The 27,388-nt window shown below is 46.9% G+C and overlaps 2 protein-coding genes and 2 pseudogenes across 2 annotated transcripts in view; 2 read left to right on the top strand and 2 right to left on the bottom strand.

Annotated features, from left to right (window-relative positions):
* The window catches only part of LOC149363496 (high affinity cationic amino acid transporter 1-like), a 396,987-nt gene that overhangs the window by 285,977 nt on the left and 83,622 nt on the right, over nt 1-27,388 (top strand). The window contains exons 3-5 of the mRNA XM_089573501.1: nt 1,817-2,010; nt 4,530-4,700; nt 8,736-8,873. Coding sequence (XP_089429627.1) covers nt 1,817-2,010; nt 4,530-4,700; nt 8,736-8,873 — 503 coding nt within the window. The remainder of the gene's footprint in view (nt 1-1,816; nt 2,011-4,529; nt 4,701-8,735; nt 8,874-27,388) is intronic.
* On the bottom strand, nt 16,304-16,897 carry LOC149363503 (protein D2 pseudogene; annotated as a pseudogene).
* LOC149363504 (protein D3 pseudogene) lies at nt 19,649-20,392 on the bottom strand (annotated as a pseudogene).
* LOC149363505 (uncharacterized) lies at nt 22,687-26,179 on the top strand. The gene is made up of 2 exons (XM_089567505.1): nt 22,687-22,860; nt 24,719-26,179. The coding sequence occupies exons 1-2, from the start codon at nt 22,687-22,689 to the stop codon at nt 26,177-26,179; spliced, it is 1,635 nt and encodes a 544-aa protein (XP_089423631.1).

Below are 27,388 nucleotides of genomic sequence, written 5' to 3' on the forward strand. Positions count from 1 at the left end.
AGTTCATTAAAGCGGTTTCTCATTCAGACATGTCCTGAATTCATTATTTTGCAAACTGCCCAAGCGACTGTTGCAAATAATAGCATGGAGGAATCTTAATGTAATATTGTTTTATCCCTACTGTACCGAGCGAACGCTCTCTGAAATTTCAACCACGTAGCTATTTTCCGCTCGTGCAGTCGAATAAATGCGACGCAGGCGGCATTTTTTTCACAAACTTTCGACCGCCGCTCGATAAAAAGTTTCACTCCTTTTTCGAATATGTGGCCACAACAAGAAATTTGCCTTTCAGATCAGGTTACCACTCACGAATGCTCGTTGTAGGCCAAGGATCAATGCCGCACTTCTATGCCTGTGTGCACGATGGCGCATTAGGGGAGATATAAAAGAAACGGAGAGCTGCTGCTTGGGTACCTCTGAACAAAACAAATCGAACCGATTCTTGGCAAGTGAAGATGTCTCAGAATGGCAGATCAAAGTTTCGACAGATCGACCTGTTTTTCTCAAAGCAAGCTTGCTGTCATATGTTACAAAAAAAAAAGACACAGGAATACCAGGAGACAGTACAAGACGGACAAGACGCCGCGCTTCTTTGTTTATTGGTCTGCTAACTTGAAAGTTCTCTTAGTTTTATCAGCAGCGTCAGTAGCCGGCTATGTGGTAAGGAAAAAAAATAAAAGACAAGCGTTTCATCAACATGGTTCTCCTTGCTTCATCGACATGTTTTTGTTCGATACTGCCGCACTTGATCTTTGGTTTCTGAGCAACGCTTACGTCACCAATAATAAGAAAGAACAGAGATTCCGGAAAGTGCACAATCTGTCGCACCAACTCAAACCACTCTATCTGTTGAAAGCTAGAGTTCACTCCAAGCTAACCAAGAAAGAGTTTCACGAAGTTGTTGCCACGTCAACAAAATTGTCACGAGGCTTTCTAACCTGTCAATAGCTTCAGGAATTCCGAATGACAGCGAAAGCTACCAAAGCATAGTTGACAAATTTGAAACTCTGAGCTTTATTTTTTTTTTTTGCACTGACCACCTATAGATATGACGTGCTTAGCTTTTTTACTGTCTTCTATTTCACTCCCGTAGTTTTCCCACCCATGTGGAAACCTGCCAACAGAGCATTATGTAATGGGGATACTACGCCTCCTCTGCCTTTACATTATTACTTGAAGCCACCTAATGTCACCGAACACCGAGCAGTAAGAGTGAAAGCAAGCCCAGAGGATTGTGTCCGTAATACTGCAGTGTTAGAGACCTTTTTTATATTTTGAGAACTGACTAAAGTTCCAAGCTCAAGAGAGAGAGAGGAGGAGGAGGAGGAGGAGGAGGAGGAGGAGGAGGAGGAGGAGGAGAGAAAGAGAATAACAAATGAGAAGGAGGCTAATGAAAGAGTGTATCGGTACACTGAAGTGCACTGCGACGGAGGAATGTCGAACAAGAAGAGCGGAGAGTTAGAGGTGAAGTTAAGAAGAAAGGACTTCAATTACGGTTTAAATTTTGTCATCATCAAACAGCGCACCAAAGGTGGTGATGGCATCGCACTGTGTAGTACTTTCTTGTATGCACCTATGATCTTAGCCGAGAGCCTTCAGGACGTATGGTTTACATTTCAGTGATGTAGTAGGTACACTTACGGCATCCCTGAAGCCAAAGCTTTAAACCTCTCTAGGTTGACGGAAACCCTTGTTCTGACCATTGAAGACCTTTTGTTCTTCACCCGAAGGATTTTGACAAAAGGCTGCAAGTGTGAAAACGCGCTTTTCTGAAGCTTGGTCTGTGAAAGTGCGAATCCTCTCGTTGTCGTCGCAGGGCTGTGCTACTCGGAGCTGTCGACGCGCTTCCCCAAGGCCGGCTCGGCGTACGTGTACGTGTACGCGACGGCGGGAGAACTGCTGGCCTTCCTGGTGGGCTGGGCGCTGGTGCTGGAGTACGCGCTGGCCGCCTGCCTGTCGGCCAAGGCGCTCAGCCGACACCTGGCGGCACTCTCCTTCAGCGCCATCAGGGTACGTTGGGCATGCGCAGTCGAAACTCAGGGTTCCCTGTCGTTCAAGACAGTCTTGGGCTCGCCTTGGTGAAACCTTTCATGTGAGGATTCTTATAAGTCTGTGTGTTTTGTGAATGGCCACTCAAATAAAACCCGTATGGTCATGAATACATGTCATGTACACGTACATGTACTATCGCGCTCAATATGAGTTGCAACGCGCGGTCATCGACCGGGGCTCGTTCCATGGTGTGCCTCCTCCAAACAGTCGCTCGGAATTCTGGGAGAATCTGCTGTTCCAGGAAACAACAGCACCCCCGCTCAGGAAAAAATTTCTCCCAGAATTCCGAGCGACTGTTTGGAGGAGGCACACCACGGAACGAGCCCCGGTCGATGACCGCGCGTTGCAACTCATACTGAGCGCGATAGTACAGTCTTTGCCATAAATAACCAGGCTGCACGATTTGCTTCTCAGTCGTATACTGAAGCTACTAAGCCAGCCCGCAAGCTTTAAATCTCTGTATGGTAAGGACAACCTCTGTCCTCTGCTTCAAATAACTTTTTGATCTTTAGGGAAGTCGTGAGGGCCCTCCTACGCGATTGAGAAACAAACTTTGCAGCCTGGTTACTTTTGGCAAAGACTGTACATAGTATGTAGTCGATTTACATAACGACTTCCTATCATGTCATACACTTGAGATGAAAGTCATGCAGAAAGAGCACGGAGTGGATACTGAAACTATGCGGAAAACATAAAGAAAGCGTATGGCTTTTCGTATATTTTTCGAATACAGTGCCGTAGAGATAAGATACACTGGCGAACGCAGTGATGAGAACACTTGGATTGAAATATACATGCAGATGACAGCTTGATCTCTCAGAATGAGCCGTCTCTAAAGTAAGATTAATTTCATCATGTGTTAGTTCAATTTCTGACGTCCATGTCCAGGCAGGGGTTTTCAACAATTTCAACCACAGCCTGCAAGCATGTGCGGAAAGATGCCTAATTCTGAAATGTTGTTTAAATCACGGAACGGCTCTTTAAAAGATGCGGAATCAATATTCTTGCATTTAGATGGGAAAAGAAGTTCTCGTTTTTAATTATTCTGCAGCAGTTCCCGAAAAGCAGAATTCCCAGAACAGAGTACTGAAGAATACGGGAATGGAAGAACGTCTATCACTTCATAAATTCTGCAAACTTTGAACGTTGCCGTCTCTCCCTTGTCTTCTGCGCGATAACAACAGAACAGCGACGAGCATCACTTTGATTAGAGTGGAGTTTCACGAAGGCCGTTGAGGTAAATACAGAATGGCTATCCCTGCGCAGAAAGCTAGCACTCCTCTCTTTACCTCCTTGTTTCGACTCAGGTGTGTTCTTTAGTTGTCTCTACCATGACAGAATAGTGGTTAAAGGATTCTGCTGCCGAGTTCAGATTGTGGGACGAGGTCATGACCACTGTGGTCGCATTTCGATGCAGGCGAAATGCCGAAATGCACAGAGCGCTGCGTTATGCTAATACACGTCACAGGTACACTGAGGACATTTTCAAATTTTTGTTCTTCATAAAATGTGATTCGACGGCTCTTTCTACGTACGTTCGTGCTTTTCCGGCAGCAAAAGACACATTTATTGGAGAGAAAATTGCATCTAAAAAATTTCCCATCACTAGATTCAAAGTTGTGACGTCCAGATCGAAAAAGTTTTCGTGGTCACAGTCTTGAAGTGAATATCGATGCAGCTTGGCCTCAGGGATCAATGCAAGAAAAAAAAAAAAAAGAGTCGGTGTAGGCAGTTACTTGCAAAATCTGCCGGTGATGGCGACACCTGCATGACATTTTTTAGCGTTTTCTAGCTTCTGAAAGCTCTGTTTTAAGTGCAAGTGGCATCTTTGTCATTGGAACGCGTAATCTATCAATGCAGGCCAACTGCAATTTCCGCTCAAAGACCCTTTGAACAATCTCGGGTGGTTAGAAATTCCAGAACCCTTCAGTACGGCTTCTCTCGTAGTCTGCGTGTAGTTTCGGTACGTTGAACCGCACACGCCAACCAAATATTATTCGTCAATTGTGAACAAGGTAATAAGAACTATTAGTGTGGCCCTTTGTACAGCGGCCATCGCATGCTTCGTAGACAACGGCTCTGGCATTGCGGTGAGAGAAAGTGCGAACACCAAGAAAAACACAGGAAGAACTGCACGAGGCGTACGTGAGGATAGCACGAAGACAGTGGAGAGTATAGGTCAAATCACTTTTAGGTACGAAAAGTATGAAACAGCGTAAAGACAGGACGACATAGAGATGTGACACTCTCGCCTTGTCTTCGCGCTGTTTCGCTGTATTCGCCGTGCACCAACAAGCCCATGCCAACACTTCACAAGTTCCGACTCACGGCATAAGTGCTTTGTTTGTCTCTTTACGACTATTCTGTAAAATACCCGAAAGTCTGCTGTTAGTAAAACACTCGCTCGCATTTTGTTCTTCTGTACAAGGTAAAAAATTTAACTGATCTTAACCGACTTTCGTTCTTTTGACTCGCAGGCGTACCGCAACGGCTCGACACCGGAGTCCGGGTCTCCCGTCTCTTCGCAGTGGCTCCTGTTCGAGCAGTCGCTGGCCAACTACCACGTGCCGGGCTTCGACCCGTGCCCCGACATCGTGGCGGCCGCAGTACCCGTTCTGCTCACCGCGGCGCTCGTCGCCAAGCCCAAGGTAAGTTCGGCTGTCGGGCAGTGGACAGGCGCCCCAGGCCTGTAGTACGTCCGCCCAATTACACGAAGCCGTCGGCTGTCGTGGAGCAAGCCCGTGTGTTTCTGTGCTTCACAGGAACTTAGTTCAGCAGTGGGACGAGATCTCCGCAAGAAAATGAAAAGAACAGAAATCCAAGTATGGAATTGTGATATGGCACTATGCTTCTTACGCGAACTTGACTTGTCTGGGTAGAAATGATTAGAAATAGCTAGAGCAGTTGTCAGAGGACCGTTCGAGATGAAGGCCTGTTTTTCGCGATTAGCTGTCAGGTAGGCAAGAGTGCGGAACAGGAAGAAGAAGAGTAATGTCGAATGGAGTAAGAATGTCCATATCCTGCGAGGACTGTCAGTGTAGGTGTAACAAGAAAAAGGGAACTAGGAAAGGGACAGAAGTAACTAAACGGGCAGCAGCGTGCTGCTCTTTGAAATAAAGGAAGGAAGAAAGAGAGAAAGAGAGAAAGAAAGCAAGAAAGAAAGAGAGAGAGAAAGAAAGAAAGGAAGGAAGAAAGGAAGGAACGAAAGAAAGAAAGAAAGAAAGAAAGAAAGAAAGAAAGAAAGAAAGGAAGAAAGAACGAACGAAAGAAAGAAAGAAAGAAAGAAAGAAAGGAAGAAAGAGATAGAGAGAGAGAAAGAAAGAAAGAAAGAAAGAAAGAAAGAAAGAAAGAGAGAGAGAGAGAGAGAGAAAGAAAGAAAGAAAGAAAGAAAGAAAGAAAGAAAGAAAGAAAGAAAGAAAGAAAGAAAGAAAGAAAGAAAGAAAGAAAGAAAGAAAGAAAGAAAGGAACCAGTCTCGAAGTATACCTCTTTTTGTACAGTAATTACAAGGATGAGGAGACAGAGTTGGGGATGAAGGAAAGTTTATCTGTATTAGAATCGGGCTATATGCGACAAATGCGGTGTCAGCTTTTCCGTTCCATTTACTGAAACCACCAAAAGTCATATACTGCCACATGGAGGGTAGTTAGTGTTCCAATATATTTTTCGTTGTTTTTTGGTTTTGCTGTTGTAGCTAGTGCGATTTTCTAACTTAAGAAAGGCAACATCCAACCCAAGCGTGCCCAATCCGTGGCGGCGAATGCAATAAGCCCGCGCACTCAGGTTTTGGTGACTTGAAAAACGCCAGGAAGTCAAAATTATTCTGGAACCTTCCCTGAAGCTCGCCTTATAACATGCACGGTATACGTTTGGAATTTCGATAGTCATTAATCTGTCAGGCCTGAGTCGTAACATACCCTAGCTAGTTTCACTCTATATGCTTTTCTGCTGATTTGGCGAACAGTCTAGATGAAATAGGGACAATTTATATTATCCGACGGTTGGTATTTAATAACGCGATCTGTTCCCACGCACGCCAGTCATAACTGTTGTTTGTTAGCGGTGTCATCATATTAACTATTTCAAAACCAATAGCGTCGTGCGAACAAGGAAAGGCCTTTACTTATGTAACGTCTTCGCCTGCAGGCGGACAACATTCCATTTAAAAAAAAAAATAAACGATGAATCTGTTCAGATTTTTGAATAAGCTCTAAATAGCCAGCTCGTACACCCCCGTACTCAAAACAATATTTTTTTTCTGGAAGCGGAGGCAAGAATATTGAAGCAGTGGAAATACGAACTAATAGGATGAACGAAAGCACCGAGGTAACTAGTCCTTTTGAGTAAATTTAGGTGGTGGTGGTTGGAAGACAGATATCCGCGACCAAAACCAGTGATATATTAAAGGTAAGAATAAATATGCGAAAGGAATGACAAGGGAAATGAGTAGTCAGAATAATATTGTTATGGTTGCCCCAACGGCGACGACGCTCATGTCCCATGGCTGCGGAAGCCACAGTGTAGAAGCTATCTTGAAAGAATATTTAAAGAACAACGACTTGAAGTCGCAGACATCGAGGTAGACCGTTTAGATGCGTATCCCATCAAGTATTGTCAGCCAGGAGAAGTTAAAGATTCTCGGGTACCTTCCTCAGTCTCGGGAGGGCTCTCGCAGTGGTCGCATTGCAACGCTTACTGAACTCGCTTTGGCATAGTTGCAGGAAATCTTGTATAAAGAATAGGCTCTTCAGCGAAAGAAACAGATATTTTAGAGTCGGCCAAGAAAAACCAGTGACACGCTACTCTGCGCCTGGGGAGAAAGCTGGGGAGAAAGATTCAGGTGGAGAAAGGAGGAAACAGAAGGGTGCAAAAAATTTTTAAACAACAATTTTCAAAAACAAATTTCGACAGTTCAATTATAAAATTAGATCCTAAAGTTTGTCAAGCGGGTTTTCTCTATCTGACACCGTATTTCGTGCAGCCGATATTGTTCCTTCATAGATGCTTGTTATCTAGATGACACTAACCAAGAGACAAACCATGTGACCAGATAAGTTCCACTGAATACCGCCGACGTCGTTGCCAGTTTTAGCTCGTCATGACAGAATTCAGTTCCAAAGAACGTCGGTGCGCAGTGACAGAGTGCTTGTCCATTACACTCTTATCTCAGAGAGGCCCCGAGCTCGCCGCCTTCGCAACATCTGATGGCATCCAGCGTCCGCGAGCGCGTCTCCCTGGGATGTGCCATGATAAATGCCGCCAATATCCCTGTCAAACCTCGCTGCAGAGTTTCATGGCAGCGGTGTATGGCTAGCAGTAAATTTTATTGCCTGAGAGCCAAAATGAAGGAAGATGCGTTGTCAACGCGCTTTGCAACGCACTGTCGTTATAGCCGTCCATTTGTCATTTCTACCAAGCGTTGTATCCTTATTTGCTGTTACTTTAGAATGCTATACTCGCGCCAACCAAGATGTTTTCTATGCTTCTCTCTAGTATCACATGCTAACAATTTTGCGCAAACTCCACTGCAATGTTCGAGCCGTGTCGAAGAGCCCTGCACAGAAGAAAAAAGTGTTAGCTGCAATGATAGGTCCATATTATCTACTCATGCGTGATGTTATCCAACCAGAACTCGCTTGTGAGCACATCAGTTCCTGTTTCTGTGGACTCCACAACTATATATGTGCGCTGGTTAAATATCGGGCAAGCGAGATGTTTGAACACTTTGTAGGCCACAGCCTCGTAGCGTCAGTTTGCACGTGGCCCCAGAGTACAAGCGTTAATGAATGTGCAAGGCACAATCCCTGCCAAAAGTAGCCAAGGAATGGGGTTTGCTTCTCAGCCATGTAGTAAAGCCCTTACGGTGCCCCTAAAAACAAAATGGTCTCTAAAGGTGCCGACCAGGGTTATCCTTACCTTACACCGATTTAGAGCTTCAGAGGTATCTTAAGTGGCCAACTACATTGCTAAGAAACAAGCAACGTTGCTTGCTTACTTTCGGCACAGGCGGTATTTATTTATTTATTTATTTATTTATTTACTCTAAGGGCTGAAGCATTACAGAGAGGAGTGGGTGATACACAACAAAAGCAGAACAGATAACACAGCATTACAATATAAAATCAGTTACAGCATTCTTAAACAAGTCGGCGTTTGTGATGGAGGCGATGGAAGCGGGAAGGTGGTCCCATTCCTTAGCAGTCTTGGGGATAAAAGAGGCGAAGTGTAAGTTGGTGCGACTGCTGGGTACGCCAACTTTGAACTGGTGGTCGCTGCGGGACGAAATGTAAGATGGCGGTACAAGCAACGTATCTCTGAGATGATGGTTTGAATGGTAGATTTTGTGGAATAGGCATAGACGGGAAATGCTTCGGCAAATTGAAAGATCCGGCAAGTTTAAATTTGCTTTCATTTGATTTACACTTGGAGTTCGATGATAGTTAGAAAGAATGAAACGGAAAGCCCGATTTTGAATGGCTTCGATTTTCGCAATTAGTGAGTTAAGAGGAGGGTCCCGTACAGACGACGCATATTCAAGTTTTGGCCTGGTTAGTGTTTTGTACAGTATAAGTTTCATGCGTAAATCATCTGCGTCACCCCGATTATTTGCTTCGGTTATTGTCCACCTAAACTTCTCAATGCCCCTGCATTTATTTACCGGTGCGTTTTTTTTTTATCACTGCAGGTGTTCATAGTGTTCCTGAACACGGCCACCATCGCTAATGTCTTCGTGCTGGTCGCCTTGATGCTGACCGGCTTCTTCAAGATGAACGCCGACAACTGGACGGCTGGCGCAGGGTTCTTCCCCAACGGTATCGTCGGGGTGAGTTGTCTCTACTCTAGCAAGACGGAGTCTCGGCTGTACGTACGCTGTAAGCGCCATCTTGGCTCCGCAGGCAATCTTGAAGAATAAGGCGGTAATGAAATTTATGCACACGCTCCGTAGGCATTTTGGGCCTTGACCTGGCAAATGAGCGTGAGCAGAAGCGCTAAAACGCAATTTTCATTAAGTTAGTTTGAACGGTGTGGGAGTAACAACTCTGTAATTACATCGTAGAGCACGCGTCTCCAAATGCGATGACCCCCTTAATCATCAGCCTTGCCTAAATTTACTTCTGACACAGCATGCTGTCTTATTCCCTTAATAGGCTGCAATACTGGGGTCTCTTTAGGAAACAAATGCTAGCGTAAAAGCTTGAGAACAGATGTTAAAGAACCAGCCTTCCTTCCTACGCTCATCACGTAGTGACATAAAATAGCGGATGTTTTTGTTATCCCCGTTTCAATAATGTTTACTCACTTCCATTTCCTTCAATGACGAATGTGCTTGTTGAAAACATGATGCACCTAGAGTGCGCTCGATTCTCTCCAGAACTTTGCAGAACGATGAGTGCGGAAATCTCTCCGCGCGTAAGCCATGCAAGATACATGAGAACAAACTTTCACCGCTTCTGAACCCGTCGAACGCAACCTTACGAGGGGTTTCATAATTCCAGAAAAACAAAACTAAAACACTTTGCTGTCTGCAAGCGCAGGTATTGATGGGGAATCTTATCACGTAGTACTCAGCATCGATGAACAGCACATCTGCTGAAATGTTGTAGGGAAAAAGCACGTTCATTATCTGTGTGTTTACGATGGTGGCTGCAGTCTCCAAGATCGGGCGCGCTCAAAAGATGTACTCTTCGTTCAAACCGGTTCTAAGTTAAGAGGAAAGAGACGAGCACGCCTTTCAGTCTTTGAAAGAAATCCAGCCATATCATGCGCAACATGGCGACGAAGTCCACCATTCAAACTAGGATCACAGAACATGAGCTCCTCAATACGCACTGCACGATCTCAAGGCTTCCGCAAAAGCACGCACGTAGGACATGGCACTTCATAAATCACTACAGCTCTCGGCACAATGTCGTTGCGTACGGGCTTCGTACATTGAAAATATGCGTTTTCGTTCGTGAAGGCGTTCTTTCACCCATTCGTCGTGGGCTGGGATTATACGCGCATTAATATACCTTTACTTCTCAATACAACGTGCTCTGTATATTAAAGCAACGTCAATGGTGTGTTTCGCGTTCTCTGTTAGTACGAAAAACTCTTGACAGCCTTACCAGCTCTTTGAAATTAGAAGTGAACACGGTAAACAAGCACTACACTAGGCGCTTGTATAAAAGCATAACAGCTACCCGCTGCTCTCACAGTCGATGGTGTGTGCTTCTTGAAAGCCATCGTGCAGTGCCCGACGTCATTGAACGGTAATCCATTCATCGGCCGGCTGCTACAGCGCTCCACAAGCTCGCCTCCGTGGACAACAAAAGCTTCCTTCATGCGGTAGTTGTGTAGCAAGCGCTCGCATGCCTTCATTGGATGTAGAACATGTTTACTACGTATCGCACTAGTCTTTCTATACTGTAGATACCATGCCCTTCCCCATGTGCTGGTATACCACGTCAACTTAATAGCCCTTTGAATATAACGAAGCCATGGCGTCGCGTAAGGTTGAGGAAAATGAGCTAAAAAGATTTGAAGCAAAATTTCTACGTGTCTTCGAATTATTTTTCTTCATATTATGTCCTTCTAAAGCCGCCTGCCCTTATCTAATTGCTCGTGTATCTTCCGAAATTCAGTTTTTATTTTGATTTTGTAAGATCCTTTTCGTTTTATGTCTTTACCACCCCTGTTCTTGGCCAGTTCCTTAGTGCGGGTAGGAGTGTTTTTACTTTCCTAGCGAAGTAGCTTGTTGGGCTAATTTATTTCCGAAGATAGTATAAAGAAAAAGGGCATAGAATAGTCCGCAATGATACAAGGTACCTGTTGTATCTTATTCCTTTTGTGCATAAAACTAATATAACAAAATTCTGAGCCGCAATCTGCGAAGATGTAACACAGTCAAAGAAAAAAGAACGAAAACTGTCCGGTCAGAAACGCTGTGTTTTGCCCGCATAATTCGTCGCTCACATATGATACAAAATAAATACAGACGGGGCTTCAACAGTGTTTCAATTTTCGTTCATTTATTGTTCGCAGATCCCATGGCCACTGTTATAAGTGGATTAAAAAGCGAGATCACCGGCGCGAGAAATTTTAAATTGCAAAACCGCTACGGCGGCTAGTTTTTCAACGATGAAAGTTCAAGGAATACATTGGGCAAATAGGACACCCAACAGCCCTTCCAAGAACTGTCGATAATTAACCGAGATGCAATGCCATGGTTATGCGTCAGTTTTGTAAAAAGAAGAAAGGTAGATGTGGTTAGCTTACCGGTATAACCTGGTAGTTGTCCACCATATTCAAAATTTGTGGACAACCCGCTTCGTAACTATCCTGAGGTTATAGGGCCTCTCAGAAGATGGAATAACAAATATTTTCATTCAGTGGATACCGTGTCTCACGTTGGTACACGAGGGAACGAGAGAGCCGACAGACTCTCCAGCATATTTTCACATGTCATCTTTGACAACATCGAACAACCACTGGCCGCACAGTTCCACGCCATGGAAAAACCGAGACTTCCTTGTCCGAGGCTGCCTCCAGAGGGCTGCTATATTATTGTTATTGTTGTTGTTGGCCTCATAAAATGGCACATACCCACAAGGAAGACTGGCCATAACTAGGCGGTGACTACCAGTCTGCTGGACTAGCAGACCTTGCTACAGAGGACATATTCGTCGCTTTCTTGAGTGTACGGAAAAAGAAAAGCTAGGACGTTGAAGAAGAAGAGGCAGAAGAAGTGCAATGTCCGCAATGGCTTGGTCTCTGTGGCAGCCAGCAGCGAGAGTCTTCCTCACGCTGTCGTTGTCTCTGGTCCTGCCCCAACGCCGGTGTTTGGTGGCGGGCCAGGAGTCGGACATCAAGGAACGGCTGGCGAATCTCGTGTACGACGGCGTCGTCGAAGACCTCACCCACTTCGCGCCCGTCGAAGTGCTCTACGTCTACTACAAGAGGGGCGTCAGCGTGGCGCTGGGCAATACCCTGTCCGTCTCCAACACGACGCGGCAGCCCGAGGACGTCAGCTTCAACGCGGCGCCCGACAACTACTACGCGCTGATGCTCGTGGACCTTGACGCGCCCAGCCGCTCGCACCCGAGCCAGCGCAGCTACCGCCAGTGGCTCGTCGTCAACGTTCCGTCGACCATGAACCTGCTGGACGGTACGGTCGTCACGGAGTACATCGGGCCACGACCTGCGCATGACACGGGACCTCACCGCTTAGTGTTCCTCGTCTATTCGCAGGTATGCACCGTTCGTTGAAGACCATTCCCAAAAGTCTAAGCTGGGAGCGGGCAAAACGGGACAGAATGTACCACATAATCCGGGGGGAACTAACTTCAGCCCCTGTCTCTTAATAGCCGGTCTCCAAGGTAGTACTGGTTACTGTTCTAGGGAATAATGACGATGGCAACATAGTCAGTTCCCGATACCACTAACCCCTGAGTCATCTCTTTAGTTTTCTTGTGTAAAGTGTATAGATGGCTTTCACTTGGCGGTCCACGTGCGGCTTTCTTTGGGAAGGTGGAGATAAGCGGACTGGATAAGTGCGCGGGCTTTTACTGTGGTTCTAGTACACCAACATAACGGGTGCTACGAGGTAAATGCAAGCAATCTATAAAAAAAATTAGGCATCAATTTAGTTTCAGTCCAGACGATATGTAGGCATTCAAGGACAAGCTATCCTGAAATGACCGAGCGACAATCAAAAGCTATTGGTTTTGAGTGCAGTTGCAGAAACAGCCGTTATAGAGATGAGCAGCGGCGCGAGAGAGCCGACAAGCGCACGAGCCGCCGCGGTGTCTCAGTGGTTATGGTGCTCGGCTGCTAAGCCGAGAGACACGCGTTCGATCCCGGCAGCACCGGTGGAATTTCGTTGAAAGTGAAATTCTAGAGGCCCGTGTACTGTGCGATGTCAGTGCACGTTAAAGAACCCCAGGCGGTCTAAATTTCCGGAGCCCTCCACCACGGCGTCCCTCATAGCCTGAGTGGCTTTGAGACGTTAAACTTCCATAAACCATTAACCAGACGAGCGCGCATAGGTTACTATAATAGGTGTTGGCGAGCCTAGGGCAATGCTTTTTTGCGTCATGTTGCATCTTTCCAAAGCATCGTCCCTGAGCGCTTGTGACTATCGCAGTACGTTTATTTTCTCCATTTTGCTGCCTCTTCTTCATCATCATCATCATAATCATTCCGTCTACGCCCCCTGCAGGGCAAAGGCCTCTCTCCAATTAACCCTGTCCTGTACCAGCCACCCTATCCTCGGAAACTTCTTAATCTCATCCGCCCACTTCACTGCTACGCTTGCCATACCCTGCAGTCCACTCCGTTACAATTAAGGACCATCGGTTATCTTGCGTTCGCAATACATACACTGCCCAAGCCCATGTCTTCCTCTTGATTTCGACTAAGTTGTCATTAATCCGCGTTTGTTACCTGTCCCACTCTGCCCTGTTCCTGTGTCTTAACGTTACATCTACAATTCTTCTTTTCGCAAATGCACAAAAATCTGACTGTAACAGATACATAATTTATCAGCACGCTGTATTGGGTGAGTTGGAAGTAGTCTATCTTGCGGACCAGCACTAAACAAAGGACCAACGAAAGAGGAGACCACACGCACGCTACCCGTGTCGTCTTCTCTTTCGTTGTCCTTTCTTTTGCGCTGGTCTTTAAGAAGAACAGGTACATTTCTCGTAAAAAGCAAACCCATAATGTATGCTATTTTGTAACGAAAGCTACAGTGGCCACGAACTTGCAATTTCGCTGTGGCGGCGCTCCGAGGAGGCACAGAGACCGACCTTGATCCGTTGCCTATCAAGCCATCTGGCATGGCGTCACACCGCGCGCCTCGCCGCGGAGCCGCCGTTTGGTATGACGTCACACCGCTTGCCTCGTCGTCGCGCTCGCCTCCGCTTGCTTCGCCAGATGTGTCGCATGCCTGATAACATGTCGGAGGATTGTAACAACAACATAACTAGACAACCAGACTAACCTGGACTTGCAGTCCAGATTAACCAAGGCTAACCAAGTTATTCTTTACTTTTCGCTACGTATATCCTGGCATAACCGAGCTCAGCCACTGCCAATTTTTTCGTGGATGTATAACCAGCGAACGCCAACATTTCCATAACCTTACCGGTATTCACTTAAGTGCCAACAAATTTCCAGGGAATGCGGCGCCTGAGCGCGCGAAACATGGTGCTGGACGGCGCACGGTCCAAGTTCGACGTGCGTGGCTTCGCGGCTGCAAACGACCTCGGCGAGCCGGTGGGCATCAACTACTTTCTCGTCGAGGCGCGCTCAGCGAGACCACGAGCCGGCCTGTCTGCGGCGCCACGCCAGTGCGTCGCCAACCGGCAGCATGCCCTTCTGCTCGTCGTCATGGCGAAGATTGTATCGATAATGCGTGCATCACACTGACAGTACCTTACCTTTCAATTGCGTCATAATAGAAAAAAAAAGGATAAAGACTTTTACACGTGTATAATACTTTAGCAGTCCCACTTTTGCGTTTCTTAGGTGCATGCTTTCTAGCACCAGGCTGCAAGGGTCAATAACGAATATCTTCTTTCTGATATGTGGTACACATTGCATTATTAATAAAGGCGTTGTTGATTGCTCTATTCATATATACAGTATGCTTTTCTTGTGGCATGCGGACCGCAGTCTTTAAGTTGGGATGCATGCAGTCTCTATCCTTGGTAGTCCATGCGGATGACAGCACGAAAGAAAAAACTTTGGGATCACTGCGGCGACCCGCTTTGGAGCAATGCGAAAGCAAAACGGTGTCGGTGCACGTTAAAGAGCCCCAGGTGTGTCGAAATTCCCGGAGCCCTTCACTGCGGCGTCTCTCATAGCCTGAGCCGCTTTCGGGACGTTAAACCCCCATAAACCAAACCAAACTAAAGCGTCCACATACTATATCGGCGTCTTTGGCTGTTCTGACATCCGTATATTATAGTATACTATATCGACGCCCATGGTTATTTTGACGCCTAAGTGTATTTTTTCGCGTTTAATTAACTAATCACACCTCACCAACCAAATTTTTCCCACGGCAACATTTTATCGCACTATCTATCACAATCACACTTTTACACAATTATCTTAAGAGAACGACGTAATCATGCGGACAAAGCTTGCGGACACGTTTTGCGGACACTTTGCTGACGCGACTGAGTCATATAATGCTCTCGCATCAAACATTTCACTCGTAACTCCGTTTTCTATTCCATTTTAGCTCAATGTAGCTTTTGGCAGTTTTAAATCTAGCCCTCTTACAAGGTTGCTTGGCCTTTCTCGCCCGTGTCGCTTGTATATGCTGCTATTGTTGGCGCCCATCTGAGGCCAACAACAGGAGCACCTTTAAGAGCTCGCTTCGCAGGAAGTCTCTCTCTTCATTTAGTGCACGCGTTTACTCCTATTCAAAATTTCAAGAAGTATCTCTCTCATGAGCTTTCGTACGTAGGTGTTCAGGCATCAGCTCTTCAGGAATAATATCGACATATTTTTTTCTCAAAGCCCGGAGGTATAAGCCATGCTTGTCTGCGTGCAGCCCAAAAACAGTGAAGGCAATTGCCAACAAGTGAAACCAAAAAAAAAAAAATTCAGATGTTTACAAAGGCCAAAAAAAAAAACACCCCGCTATTCATATCATTAGTTGGAATGGCAATGGGGCATTCATGAACTGCTATTTGTCACAAAAATGATCCCTATCATTCACAATATTGCCAGTTTTCAAGATTAACGAAGCTTGAGCGCAAATTTGCCAGTGGAATGTATAGAGCCTCAAAAATGCCTTCGAAAGACGCAAGAGCTTTTCACACTGTTTACTCAGCGAGCCGTGAATTTAGTTGAGCGAAATGGAAAAAAAAAATTCTGAGTCTCTGCAGATTACCGTGAAGCTCCAAGCAGAGGTTTCCAAGGACATTGAGAGCATTTCGTCTCTTCCCAAGCCCAGGCACTGACGCTCTTCTGGCACACATTCTTGATAGATGCACATTTGACATACAAATCCTTGGGCAAACCATCTCGAGCGCACTCACGGTCAATTTTTCAGCCGGCAATGAAACTGTGACCAACCACTCAGTCTAAAAAAAAAATGCTGAATCACGATTACCTCGCTCAGTCATTAAATTTAGCTTCCAGTTTCCGTCTCATCTTCAGCTTTCCCTGTGAGCTGTCACGTCGTCTCCCGTTGTCACAGCCGAGCCAATCTGCCACGCTTACGTCCGGCAGTGTCTGTCGATGCAGTCCGCTCGGCTAGTTCCTCTCGCAGACGAAGAAGTTGGCGGCGAGCGGGTCTCCGAGCTTCATGTCGTTCACGAAGCGGGCCACGTTGAACTGTCCACGGGCGTCCGGCACCGGCGCGTCCTTCTCGGCTATCCTGTTGGTCCCCTGCGAGTAGACGAGGAATGCGTAGCGATGCTGTCCCGAACCCTTGGGCGGACTGGGTCCCGCGTACTCCGTGATCGTGTCGCCGGCCTTGATGTCGCAGCTGTTGGGCACGTTGATGACGAGCCAGTGGCGCCAGTGGCGAAGACGCGCCGAGACCCGACTCGGTGCGTCGGGGTCCACCATCATCACGGTGTAGTACGCGCTCGACGGACCCTTGAACGAGATGCTCTCGGGCGCCGTGGCCGTCTGGTCGCAAGTGAGGGTGTTGCCCATGCGCACTTCGACGCCCCGCTGGAAGGTGACCCCCAGTGCCTGCTTGGCCAGCTTGGGGATGACGTCGGGCACCAGCGCCTCCATGCCCGCGGTTGCCCCGGCGCCTGCGGTGGCGGCGGGGCCCGTGGTCTTGGCCGCGGGTGCCACGGGGTGCTTGAGCTTCTGGGCGGGTTCGGTGGCAGCCATGTTGCTTGTCTTCCGCCCGGGTGGCGACGGCTTGAGAACAGGGTCGGCTGAAGGACGGCACGCTCCGCTGTTACGGCGATGGCAAGATGGCCGACAGCGCGTGGCGTGCTGAGCGTGCTGGCGCGCTCTGTGTCGCTCCACTTCTTGATGATGATGATGTCCTCAGGCGTCTGTTTTGTGAAACAGAAAAGTCTCTTCAACGCCACCAAAAATTGTAATTATATTGTGCACTTCAATAATTCACTGTGACGTCCTTTTAATTTTCTGTGCAGCTATATCGAACTTCTGCTACTTCCTTTGGAGCAAGACTTGATGATGATGATGATGATGTCCTCAGTCTTCTGTTTTGTGAAACAGAAAAATCTCTTCGACGCAACCAGAAATTATAATTGTATTGTGCACTTCAATAAGTCACTGAGATGTCCTTTTAATTTTCTGCGCACCTATGGAACTTCTGCCACTTCCTTTCGAGCAACTTCAGTCTCTACCTCTAAGCTACATGCGAAAACATCGAGCGCGCTTCGTCTCTTCCAAGACTCCAGCGGTGTTGCTCTTCAGTCTGCTTTTCTTTTGCCTCTATTATGTGCAGATGAATAGCAACCTCTGCCTCCCGATTCTTGGCCGACCCCCCAGTGTGGGTATGTGCCATCTTTTCAAAGGCTAGCAACGACAACAAGAATGAGTGAATCAACAGATTTAACAAAAACCGTCTCCTAAGCTTTCCTCAGAAAACCAGAGCATTGTATAGGGAAGAAGAACGTGTTAAAAAATGGCTCATGAAAATACAGTGCTTTAAATCGCCTTTACAATCTTGAAAGGAGCCCGCCCTAAATGAATTTCTGCAATGATATCCTCAAGCCGTACTTAACGGCCCGATTGAGCGAAGATCGCTACAATAGACTACCGCCGAGGATTCGTAGCTCTGCAAATAAAAAAGAAGGAAGTGTACTCTCTTCTCGCCTATTAAGTCGCCTTTATTCGCGCAATATTTATGTTCATATCCTCTGAAAGACTTAGCATAAAACGATCCAATCCAATATTCTGGGCAGGTAATGTATGCATCCACGGGTGGCAGGGGCAGCCTATTTTTCCAGCCTCCAAAATCAATCTTCCCCCTTTCCCACCACTCCACACAAAGCTCTCGACCACGTACCCCATACCTTTCTACCGTAATTTAATAAATTACGTTGGACACCTTCCTCTGTAAAAAAAATAAAGAAAAAAATCATGGTTTGGTTTGGTTTATGGGGTTTAACGTCCCAAAGCGACTAAGGCTATGAGAGACGCCGTAGTGGAGGGCTCCGGAAATTTCGACCACCTGGGGTTCTTTAACGTGCACTGACATCGCACAGTACACGGGCCTCTAGAATTTCTCCTCCAAAGAAATTCAACCGCCGCGGCCGGGATCGAACCCGCGTCTTTCGGGTCAGCAGCCGAGCACCATAACCACTGAGCCACCGCGGCGGGGAGAAAAAGTCATGTTGGTGCCCGCTGAAGCGCCTTCTCAACATAATGCATCATCGGCAAAATTTATCACTGAACGCTTTTCACTGCAGGTTGCAGTATGACAAACCAGAGAAGTCCTTGAGATAAGTATCTTAAGACAAGCAGTACCGTGCCGCTGAAGCGGTTGATTTTTATGCATAGAAACACACTTTTTCTGCCCTTGAGTTTCGCACCCGAGGGAAATTAGAACTCAAATTATTAAGCTATAAGTCAGGTAGCAGGGTGTCGCAGAAAGCTAGATGGGCGGGTGAGATTAAGAAGCTTGTGGGGCTATATTTGGCATAAGATCGGGTTAATCTGAAAAATATGAGAAAGCTTCCCAGTCGAAAAGTACAACAAAAAAGTTTCTGTCGTCACAACAAATTTTCTGTAATGTTTTTTTACCGAAAACTTGTAGTAGCAGCCAAAATTCTTGCAGTAACAACAAAATTTCGTGTAGTTAGTAGATAAAAGTACTACTCAGCTAAACACTACAGAAAAGTACCGCAGAAGAATACTGCAAATGCTGAGAAAAATCTGTCGTGCGACAAAGCAACAAAATATTTTGTCGTATATTTATGACATGGTTTTCTTGTCTTTTTCGACTGGGAGGCCCTTTATCCTGCACTGGACGCAGTTATGCTGATGAATATGTCAGTTGACAAACTGAGGCAAAATACAACGCAATGTTTACAGTAGAAACTTATCGAGCAGTAGCGTAGGCGAGAAACCGCAGTGAGCCTTCTGATTCGCGTAGCAGCTTAGGCGACCTCTAAAGGATTGCGGTGGATGCATAGCCAAGGCTGGCGCATTCAATGCAATTCCAAAAATACCAGCAAGCCTTGGTGAGTTCGACGCAATGACGCAAACGGTTTTATTACTTTTATCGGCTCAAAGTGTTCAGAAAATTTTGCGCAGCGGCAGCAGTACGGCGGTGCAGCGGCGGCTAATTTTGTTTCTTCTTGTTCCTCGTAAGCGCAGGTCCCGCCAAATTTTTAATATGCTTCGTTACTGCAACAGGGGCAGTTCACGCACTTTGCGAACACCGCGTTAATGCCCGCTTCACCACCGCGGTCATCGTAATACCGGATACCAAGCGTCCACAAAACACATTGCACTGTTTGAGCACAGCTCTCAGTGACGCGTCGTAGTCCGGTGTATCGCAAGTAGCACTCAAAACACACTCAGTTAAGAACACGTCCATGTGTGGCGCGTCTACGCGCCTTGCGTGGCGACACTGGGAGCGTTAAGACAGGTCCCGTCCACTCACAACATGTAAACTTGCAATAAAACTAACCGGCCGACGAGTCCCGTAAGAGCCATGGCAAACACAGTAGTGCAGACCACGAAGGGAGTGTATCCGGCTGTGTGGCAGTTTTCAGAGATGAAGTAGTTCACGGCGATAGGCTTTCCCAGGCCGTGGTCATTGGTGAACTTCGCCAGGTTGTAGTTCTTCCTCTTATCGAACGGGACAACCAGCGACTGGGGCGAGTCAATGACCTTAGCCTGCTTGTAGGCTAGGAAGACGTACCTATGTGGCCCCGCTCCCATAGGCGGCTTGGGGCCGCGGTACTTGTAGAGCTCGAATCCGGTCTTGAAGTTTACCGGCGCCTTGACGTTTCCAGAGTCCACGTTGACCACAAGCCAGTGCAATATCGGCGAGAACTTGTGGTCCTTCATAGTGGGCACGTCCGGGTCCAGCATGGCGATCGTGTACTTTGCGCCTGGCGTTCGCGGAAAGGCGATGTTGGAAGGATTTTTGGACGCCTGGTCAAGGGTGAAGAAGTTGCCCATTGAGACCTGTCCTCTCGGGAAGGTCGCCTCGAAGACGGCCTTCGGTATCGCCTCAATCAAGTCCGGCGCGATTTTGCTGGCTTCAGCCTTTTTAAGAAGCTCCATCTCTCTCTTGTCAGGCTCTGCCGCAGAACACACCGGAGGCGAGAGCAAGGCAAGAAGAGTCGTCCCCGCGGCGAATGCAAAGAGCAGGGCCGCGCCGCAGCGGTGCCGCATGTTGAAGCGGATCCCAATGGTCCTTGCAACGGAGCTTGCAAGGTGCTTGTTGCGAGAGGTGTTACGGCGGCCGCGGCTTATCGAATGGGCACCCCGGGAGAAAGCGTTCTTGACCAAGACCGCACGTTGGGAGAAAGCGATTTCCGGGTCAGCGGAACCGGTCCAGCGGAGGCCCTTAAGAAGGCGAGGACCCCTCCGCCACAGCCACCGCCACCGCCGCCGTTGCTGCCGCTGGCCTCTTGAGGACGCGCAACTGCCTGATTAACTTTAGCGTCGTCGTCTTCGCATATCGGGAACATCCCAGGGGCCCAAATAAATATGTGCTGCTTTCCATTTCCTACACTTACGGTGACAAGCCGGAGTACGATTCTTCGCGGCTGTCTGCAGCAGTTCGTTTCAGTAAACGTAGGGCGCTGTCGCTGTATCCTTTCGAAGCAATTCACGTGGAAATGGAAGAAAGATATCAGCAGGCGGAGAACAACGCGCTCTTTTTTTTTCGTCTTCTCTTTTTTTAATCCATTGCGCGGTGCTGCTTTTGTCTTACCCGTCAAAATGTCCTGACGGCCCCGTCAGAAGCCCTACCCTAACGATTCACAGCGTCTATCAAAAATAAGTCATCTTGTTCATGTAATGAATGTGTGATCTTTCTTTCATTTTTCTTCTGATTTTCTGCTACCTGAGTAGAAGTGCTGTTATTTGCCTTTTGCATTACACAGTGAATAATATATAATATTCGCGTTTGGCCTCATTTTTAATAAGAAATTTAATTTCGATTTTGATGATGGCAGTGCTGTTAGAGCCTTTGGTGTTTGATGATCTGTTTTCGCTTGTCATCTATTCTTAGAACTTATTTTACTCAGAAAGTCCTGCACTGTTTCAATGTGAGAGCTCCTCCTCTGCACTCAGCCGGTTGCGTTACAGCGTGCTGCGAGCCGTATTTACAACAGACGACTTCAAATCACAGTCAGGTGCTGCCATCACAACTTGTGTGTGGAGATATCGTTGCACGAAAAAGGTCAAAGCAGAAATCCGGGCTAGCTGGATGCGATTCATTTTAAACGTAAAACTACAGCGCTTAACACGTGGACATGGAAAAAAAAATCAGACAGCACCAGCTGAGTTGATGTTTACCGCTCGTCCTGTCTGGTTCTTTTTCTATGTTCACTTCTTAAGCTCGAATTTTACGTTTAAAAAGGAAACATGTTAATGTATACATGATGACAAGGACGTAGAGTTATATATTAGAAAAACTTCGCATGCGGGATGTGCGAGGTTCGACCCCCGGTGCCGCCGGTACCCATCGGTGATACAAAGGGTACAAACTTTCCCCTGCCTGGCGCTCGGCTTCTTTAGGGTCAAATGCTTGGGAAATGGGTCTTTGACCCCAGCTTGAGTAGAAGAAAATGCCGTGTGCCACGGCGCTCTTTGGCCGCAGATGCCCTTGCGCCACAAAAAAACCATCATCATCATGATCATCATATCCGGAAAACTGAATATTTTCTGGCTTCGAGATATTGTGCCGAATTCCACACAACCTCCCCTTATAAAAATGTCTGAGAGGATTCAGGTGTGGGCTAATTAGTTCATGCTTTTGTACGAAACAGATTAACGCAGCGCAACGGAACAAGATAGAAGAAGCACGAAAAGCAAGACGGGCGCTGTTTCGTGTTTCTTCTATCTTGTCCTCATTCTGTTGTTCTATGTTAATCTGTTTTATAAAAATGGTCCATAGACAGTCTATAGACTTCTTATAGACTCTACTGCCTTCCTCTAGATATTTCTTCTTGTCTATCAATAGCCTATAGACATTCTATAGACAAGTCTACTAAAAGTACATGGCCATAAATCAATAGGCTGTCTATAAACTGTCTAAAGGATTTGTATTGCCTGTTGGCTACTCTCGATGATTTGTCTACAGACCGTCTATATACTTCATAGACAGAAGTCTATTGACAGTCTATATACTGTCTGAAGAAACTTTTGTAAGGGGATCCTTTTTTCGCAAATTCCTTACCATCATTTTCATGGAAATCATGACCACCCTCTCGTCAACTACTTATCTCCTTATCTCGGGGTCATGATTTGAACAGACGCCTACCATAGCAACCTGTCAGTCGCCGCCTGTGTCATGGTCAGTCTCTCGCAGTAGGTACGCGCCATTATTTTCTTGAGGACAACAACAACCAGGAGGTGGAGAGCCAAGAACCAACAACAAAGAGGAAGACGAACTCTCCGCCGACGAAGCGTTTTATTAAGAGACGGTGCCGCGCACCGACGGTGCACCCGGATCGGCCATGACGTCTCCGTCACTCATTTTGAGCGTGGCTCTGGCGGCCAGCTTCGTTCCACTTTCCAGCCTCAGCCGCACGGGTTCCCGCGTCCGAAGTGAGGCGGACCCACCCGAGATGTTCGCCGACACGCTCCGCGAGCTAAAACAACTGATGGTGACTAAGCTACACGAAGACCAAGTAAGCAAAAACCCCTTTCTACCCGCTTCCTTACCACCACTGAGGACGTTCTTTTAAACCACTGAGGATAAAAACGGCCCCTCTTTTTGTCATTAGCACATCGAAATTAGTCCTGGAGCCCTCCACTACGGTGTATCTCATAAGGTGTATATGTGAGCTGCTTAGAGACGATAAACACCCCATACCATCCAACCATCCAATGCGAATGCAAGATAACCGGTGGTCCTTAAGGGTAACGGAATGGATTCCAAGGGAAGGCGAGCGTAGCAGGGGGCGGCATTAAGTTAGGTAGGCGGATGAGATAAAGAAGTTTGCGGGGATATGGTGGCCGCAACTGGCGAAGGAGAGGGTTAGTTGAAGACACATGAGAGAGGCCTTTTAGGCCTTTGCCCTGCAGTGGCAGTAGCCAGGCTGATGATGATAATGGCGATGATGATCACCATCCAACCGACCAACCAACTTACTAAGTTCCGGATGGCCGCTATTCTTTCACGGCATAGAATCCACTTTATTAGGAACAACACAGGACGACAAGAGTCCTGAAATAGCCAGATGGATTTCAGGAAGTGCTAATGTTTGTTAGAAAAGTTCTGAGATAGTGCAAAGTATTGTACTTCTCTCTCTTTCTCGGCCCTTCTTTCCCGCTCTTAGCAGAATTAACTTTCTGGGATGTTGCAGCAGTTCCGTATTCTTCTTCTCTTTAGCCACCGCAACTTCGGCTAATGCTAAGAGCTTAGCAGAGATGACATGGTCAGTTGTTTTCGGCGAACAAAGAGAACGAATAAGTGTTAACGAATAAGTGATAACGAATAAGTGGCGCTAAGTTCACTGTTTTGAAAGACGGGCGTCTTTCGTACCGTGTTCGTTTCGATTTTGTGTAGCAGTAACAAAGTTTACAACTTATACGGCCGCACGTAATAAACATGACTTTTTGCTGAAAGGGCCGTCAATGCATTCAGTTAAATTAACGAAAAACCGCAATGTCGCTACGTTTCGTCCTAAATAAATTCCAAGTCTAATCAAAGGATAGACACGCATCTTTCGCACTGCATATTGCGATTAACATTTCATTACACAAATGTCGCGAAAATCTAAAATGCTTCGTTAGCTTTGTCTCAGGTGCATTTGATTCCTGCGATCAAGTGTCATGCAATAGATAGGGTGTTTCACCTAAGACTTTACACTATTTTAAAAAATAGGCTTTTTGATTTTTAAGAGTACCTTTTTCGGCATAGCATTGCCACAGGGGCAGTACATCAGAATACAGCTTAGACGTGGTAACTAACAGGCTGTTTAACTAATATTGAATAGTTAGCTTTTAACTTTTAAAGTTAGGCTCCCTAATTATAGAGAGGCTTGTAGCCCACTGTAAGTAATATCCGTATCAGTTTTTACAATTTTGAAAACTCAGTTACCCTTGGCGCTGTGCCCTAACGAAGTTTGGCTCTTTCGACGAGATAGGTGCACTGGAAGGCTTGCTTTACCTGCAAGCTTCTCGAAATCACATGTATTTTGGCGCGATGTAGCCAAAATTTGTTGGGCCCAAGTGCTGAGGGTAACCGTGTTTCCGAAATTCTAAAAACTGGTGTGGATAATACTTACGATGGGCTACGCGCCTCTTAGTAATTTAGGTGCCTAACTAATAGTTAAAAAGTTGACTATCCATTATTGGTTAATCAGCCTACTAGTTAACACGTCTCAGCTGTATTCTGATGTACTACACTGCTGACAATACTATGCCGAAAAAAAGTGGTCTTCTAACTCAAAAGCCCTACTTTTAAAAATTAGCTAAAGCCGTAGGTGAAACACCCTGTATACTGGAGCGCATGTTAACACGTCACCGCTGCTCTCCACATAGGTCATCCCAGAGGTCATCGCAGAGGCACCCGAGCAGCCCGTGGCGGTATTCTACCCGTACGCCAAAGTCATGATGGGCAACCACATCGACCCACCCTCACTGCGCTTCGTTCCCCAGTTCTTTTTCAAGTCGAAGCCCGACCGGCTCTACACGGTGGTGCTGCTCGGGCCCGACTACCCGACCCGTGAGTCGCACTCCGAAAGAAACCGCTTGATGTGGTGCGTCACAAACTTCGCCCGCTTCAACGCCACGTACACGCTTCGACCCATTGGACTCGTCTCCTACGAGCCGCCGAAGCCGGCGGGAAACAGCGGCAAAATGCGCTTCGTGTTCCTGGTGTACGAGCAACCGACGGACAGGGACTGGCGCAGGAAGCTCATAGAAACGCCGCGGCCGCAAACAAACTTCATGCTCGATTGGTACGTGGACAGGAACGGCCTCACCTTAGTGGCGGTCAACTACTTCGTCATCGACACGGCACGAGAGAAGACGCAGGCCAACTCGTCGTTCGGAAGGGTCACGGATGGAGAAATGCTCGCTGCGACTGGTAGCGGAGGGACTGCTACTGGCAGAAATAATTCCGACAGTGGAGGAAACAAGGCCAGCACTCGAGAAAATGAAGCTGGGATAGGTGAAAAGACGACTGACGCTGGCGAGAAAGTGGCTCGAACTGGTGAAAAGGCAGGCGGACCTGGCGGAAAGGAAGCTCGGAGTGATGGAAAGGCAACGAGCTCTGGAGCGATGGAGGCTGGGTCTCGGGAAAAGGCGACCAGTGCTGACGGTAAAAAGGCTCTAGCTGGTGAAAAAATGATCAGCAGTGTCGAAAAGGAAACTTCGGGCGGTGCGAAGGCGAATGACATTGGCTCAAGGGAAGCTGGGACTGAGGAAAAGACGACCAGCGCTGGCGGTAAAGAGGCTCTAGCTGGTGAAAAAATGATCAGCACTGTCGAAAACGAAACTTTGGGTGGTGCGAAGGCGAATGACATTGACTCAAAGGAAGCTGGGACTGAGGAAAAGGCGTCTGGTGCTGTTGGAAATGTGGCTGGGACTGGTGAAAAAGCAAATAGCACTGGCGCAAAGGACGCTGGGAGTAGGGACAAGGCGACCGCCACAAGCGAAAACGAGGCCGGGACAGGCGAAAATGCGAACGGAACTGCCCTAAAAGAGGCTATGGCTCCTGAAAAGAAGATTGGAAGCAATGGAAAGCAGGCTAGTACTTTCGAAAAGAAAGCTATCCCTGATGACGTGCATACTAATGCTGGTAAAAATATTGATGCTGGTGCCAGATTGCTAGGGACAAATTCAGAGGAAACCGGAACAGAGGCAAGACGTGTTGAGGTGGGCGAAAAGGAAGCTCGCCCTATTCCAAATGCTACGGGCATGCTAAGAAGGCAAATTGCAATAGATGCGAAGTACACAGAAACTGGTACACATGACGAAATTGGTGCAAAGAAAAGATAGGGGATTACTGAGCTATGGACTTGTAAGTGAGCAGAAAAGGGAAGTTAAAAACATACCAGGACTGATTATGAAAACGCATGTGTGAAATCTGAGGTTGGGCGCTTGGTAGCCCTCCGTTCCTCTTCCCTTCTTTTTTTTTTTTGTGTTAATATGCTTGCATCCTCAGGGTCTGGTTTTATTTTTCGAATACCGCAGGATTTTTTTCGGGCGCGCATGTAAATAAAACGACGCTTCTTTTCAGCAGTGTGAGGTCTGGAATCACAAAACGAAACTTGTCGTTCCTGGCCCATTCATAAGCCTGAAAACTGCAAACCCAGCAAAATGTATTGCTGTAATGATGGGAAAATATTCGCCGTTTTTTTTTTTCTCGCGCGCAGTGGTTTGCAGAGCACAAGCAAGCAGTCAACGATGCTTACGTCTTCATAACTTTTAATACTGCAGTCATGTTGTATATGAGGAGAATCAAGACAGCAGTGCTCGCAAAAACTGCGCTTACTATTTCCGAACATAGTGCAAAAGTGGTAATTAGCGAAATACTCCCCAACCGCCCCGTAATTCGCCCGCATTTGCATGCAGTTGACTGTCACCGTATTACATAAATGTGCGCGAAAAGACCGAAGGTAAATGCATTCCTAAACACAATCCACCAGACTGGTTCGTTTAAAGAAGTCACCTAAATGAATGAAAGTTATTCGAGATTCCTGCGAGGAATGCTGTTCCAGGAGTGCTCAGGGGAAGTTTACTCACGTTGAGCAGCCGTTTAGGCTCATCCAGGTGGTCGCGGCACATAGCACGAAGGATAACGCGGGAGCGTTCTTCTCGGCGCCACTGAATATTATTATTAATGAGTCTTTTAATGACGATGACCGTAATAAAATTAACTATCACTCCATCAATAAGGAACGACACAGTAGCTCTCTCGCATTCCGGGTGGACACCACAACAACAATGAATCAGTTATTGCGCCGTTATTACTAAAGATATCAGCCAGCTTTAGTACACCGCACGGCAGGCGGAAAGGAACTGCGCCGCCTCGAGTATAATAGTGGGCGAATTAGAGTGATGCAGTGAAGATTAGTGGGCTCATTAATGTGGATTAGTGAGGATTACAGGGTTATTAAGGTGTATTAGAGGGGATTAGCCTGTGGATTAAGGTGGAAGAGTGGGTCGATTAGTATGATGTCTTACGATAATCCAATGGAAGGTACT

The sequence above is a fragment of the Amblyomma mixtum genome, chromosome 2 (genome assembly GCF_055824585.1).
Source record: "Amblyomma mixtum isolate Tamu chromosome 2, ASM5582458v1, whole genome shotgun sequence".
Classification (NCBI taxonomy): Eukaryota; Metazoa; Arthropoda; class Arachnida; order Ixodida; family Ixodidae; genus Amblyomma; species Amblyomma mixtum.

Excerpts from the sequence above, each read along its gene's own strand:
- LOC149363505 (XM_089567505.1), top strand. The coding sequence starts at position 22,687 with ATGACGTCTCCGTCACTCATTTTGAGCGTGGCTCTGGCGGCCAGCTTC. Across the intron at positions 22,861-24,718 it reads CTAAGCTACACGAAGACCAA|GTCATCCCAGAGGTCATCGC; the intron begins GTAAGCAAAAAC and ends CTCTCCACATAG.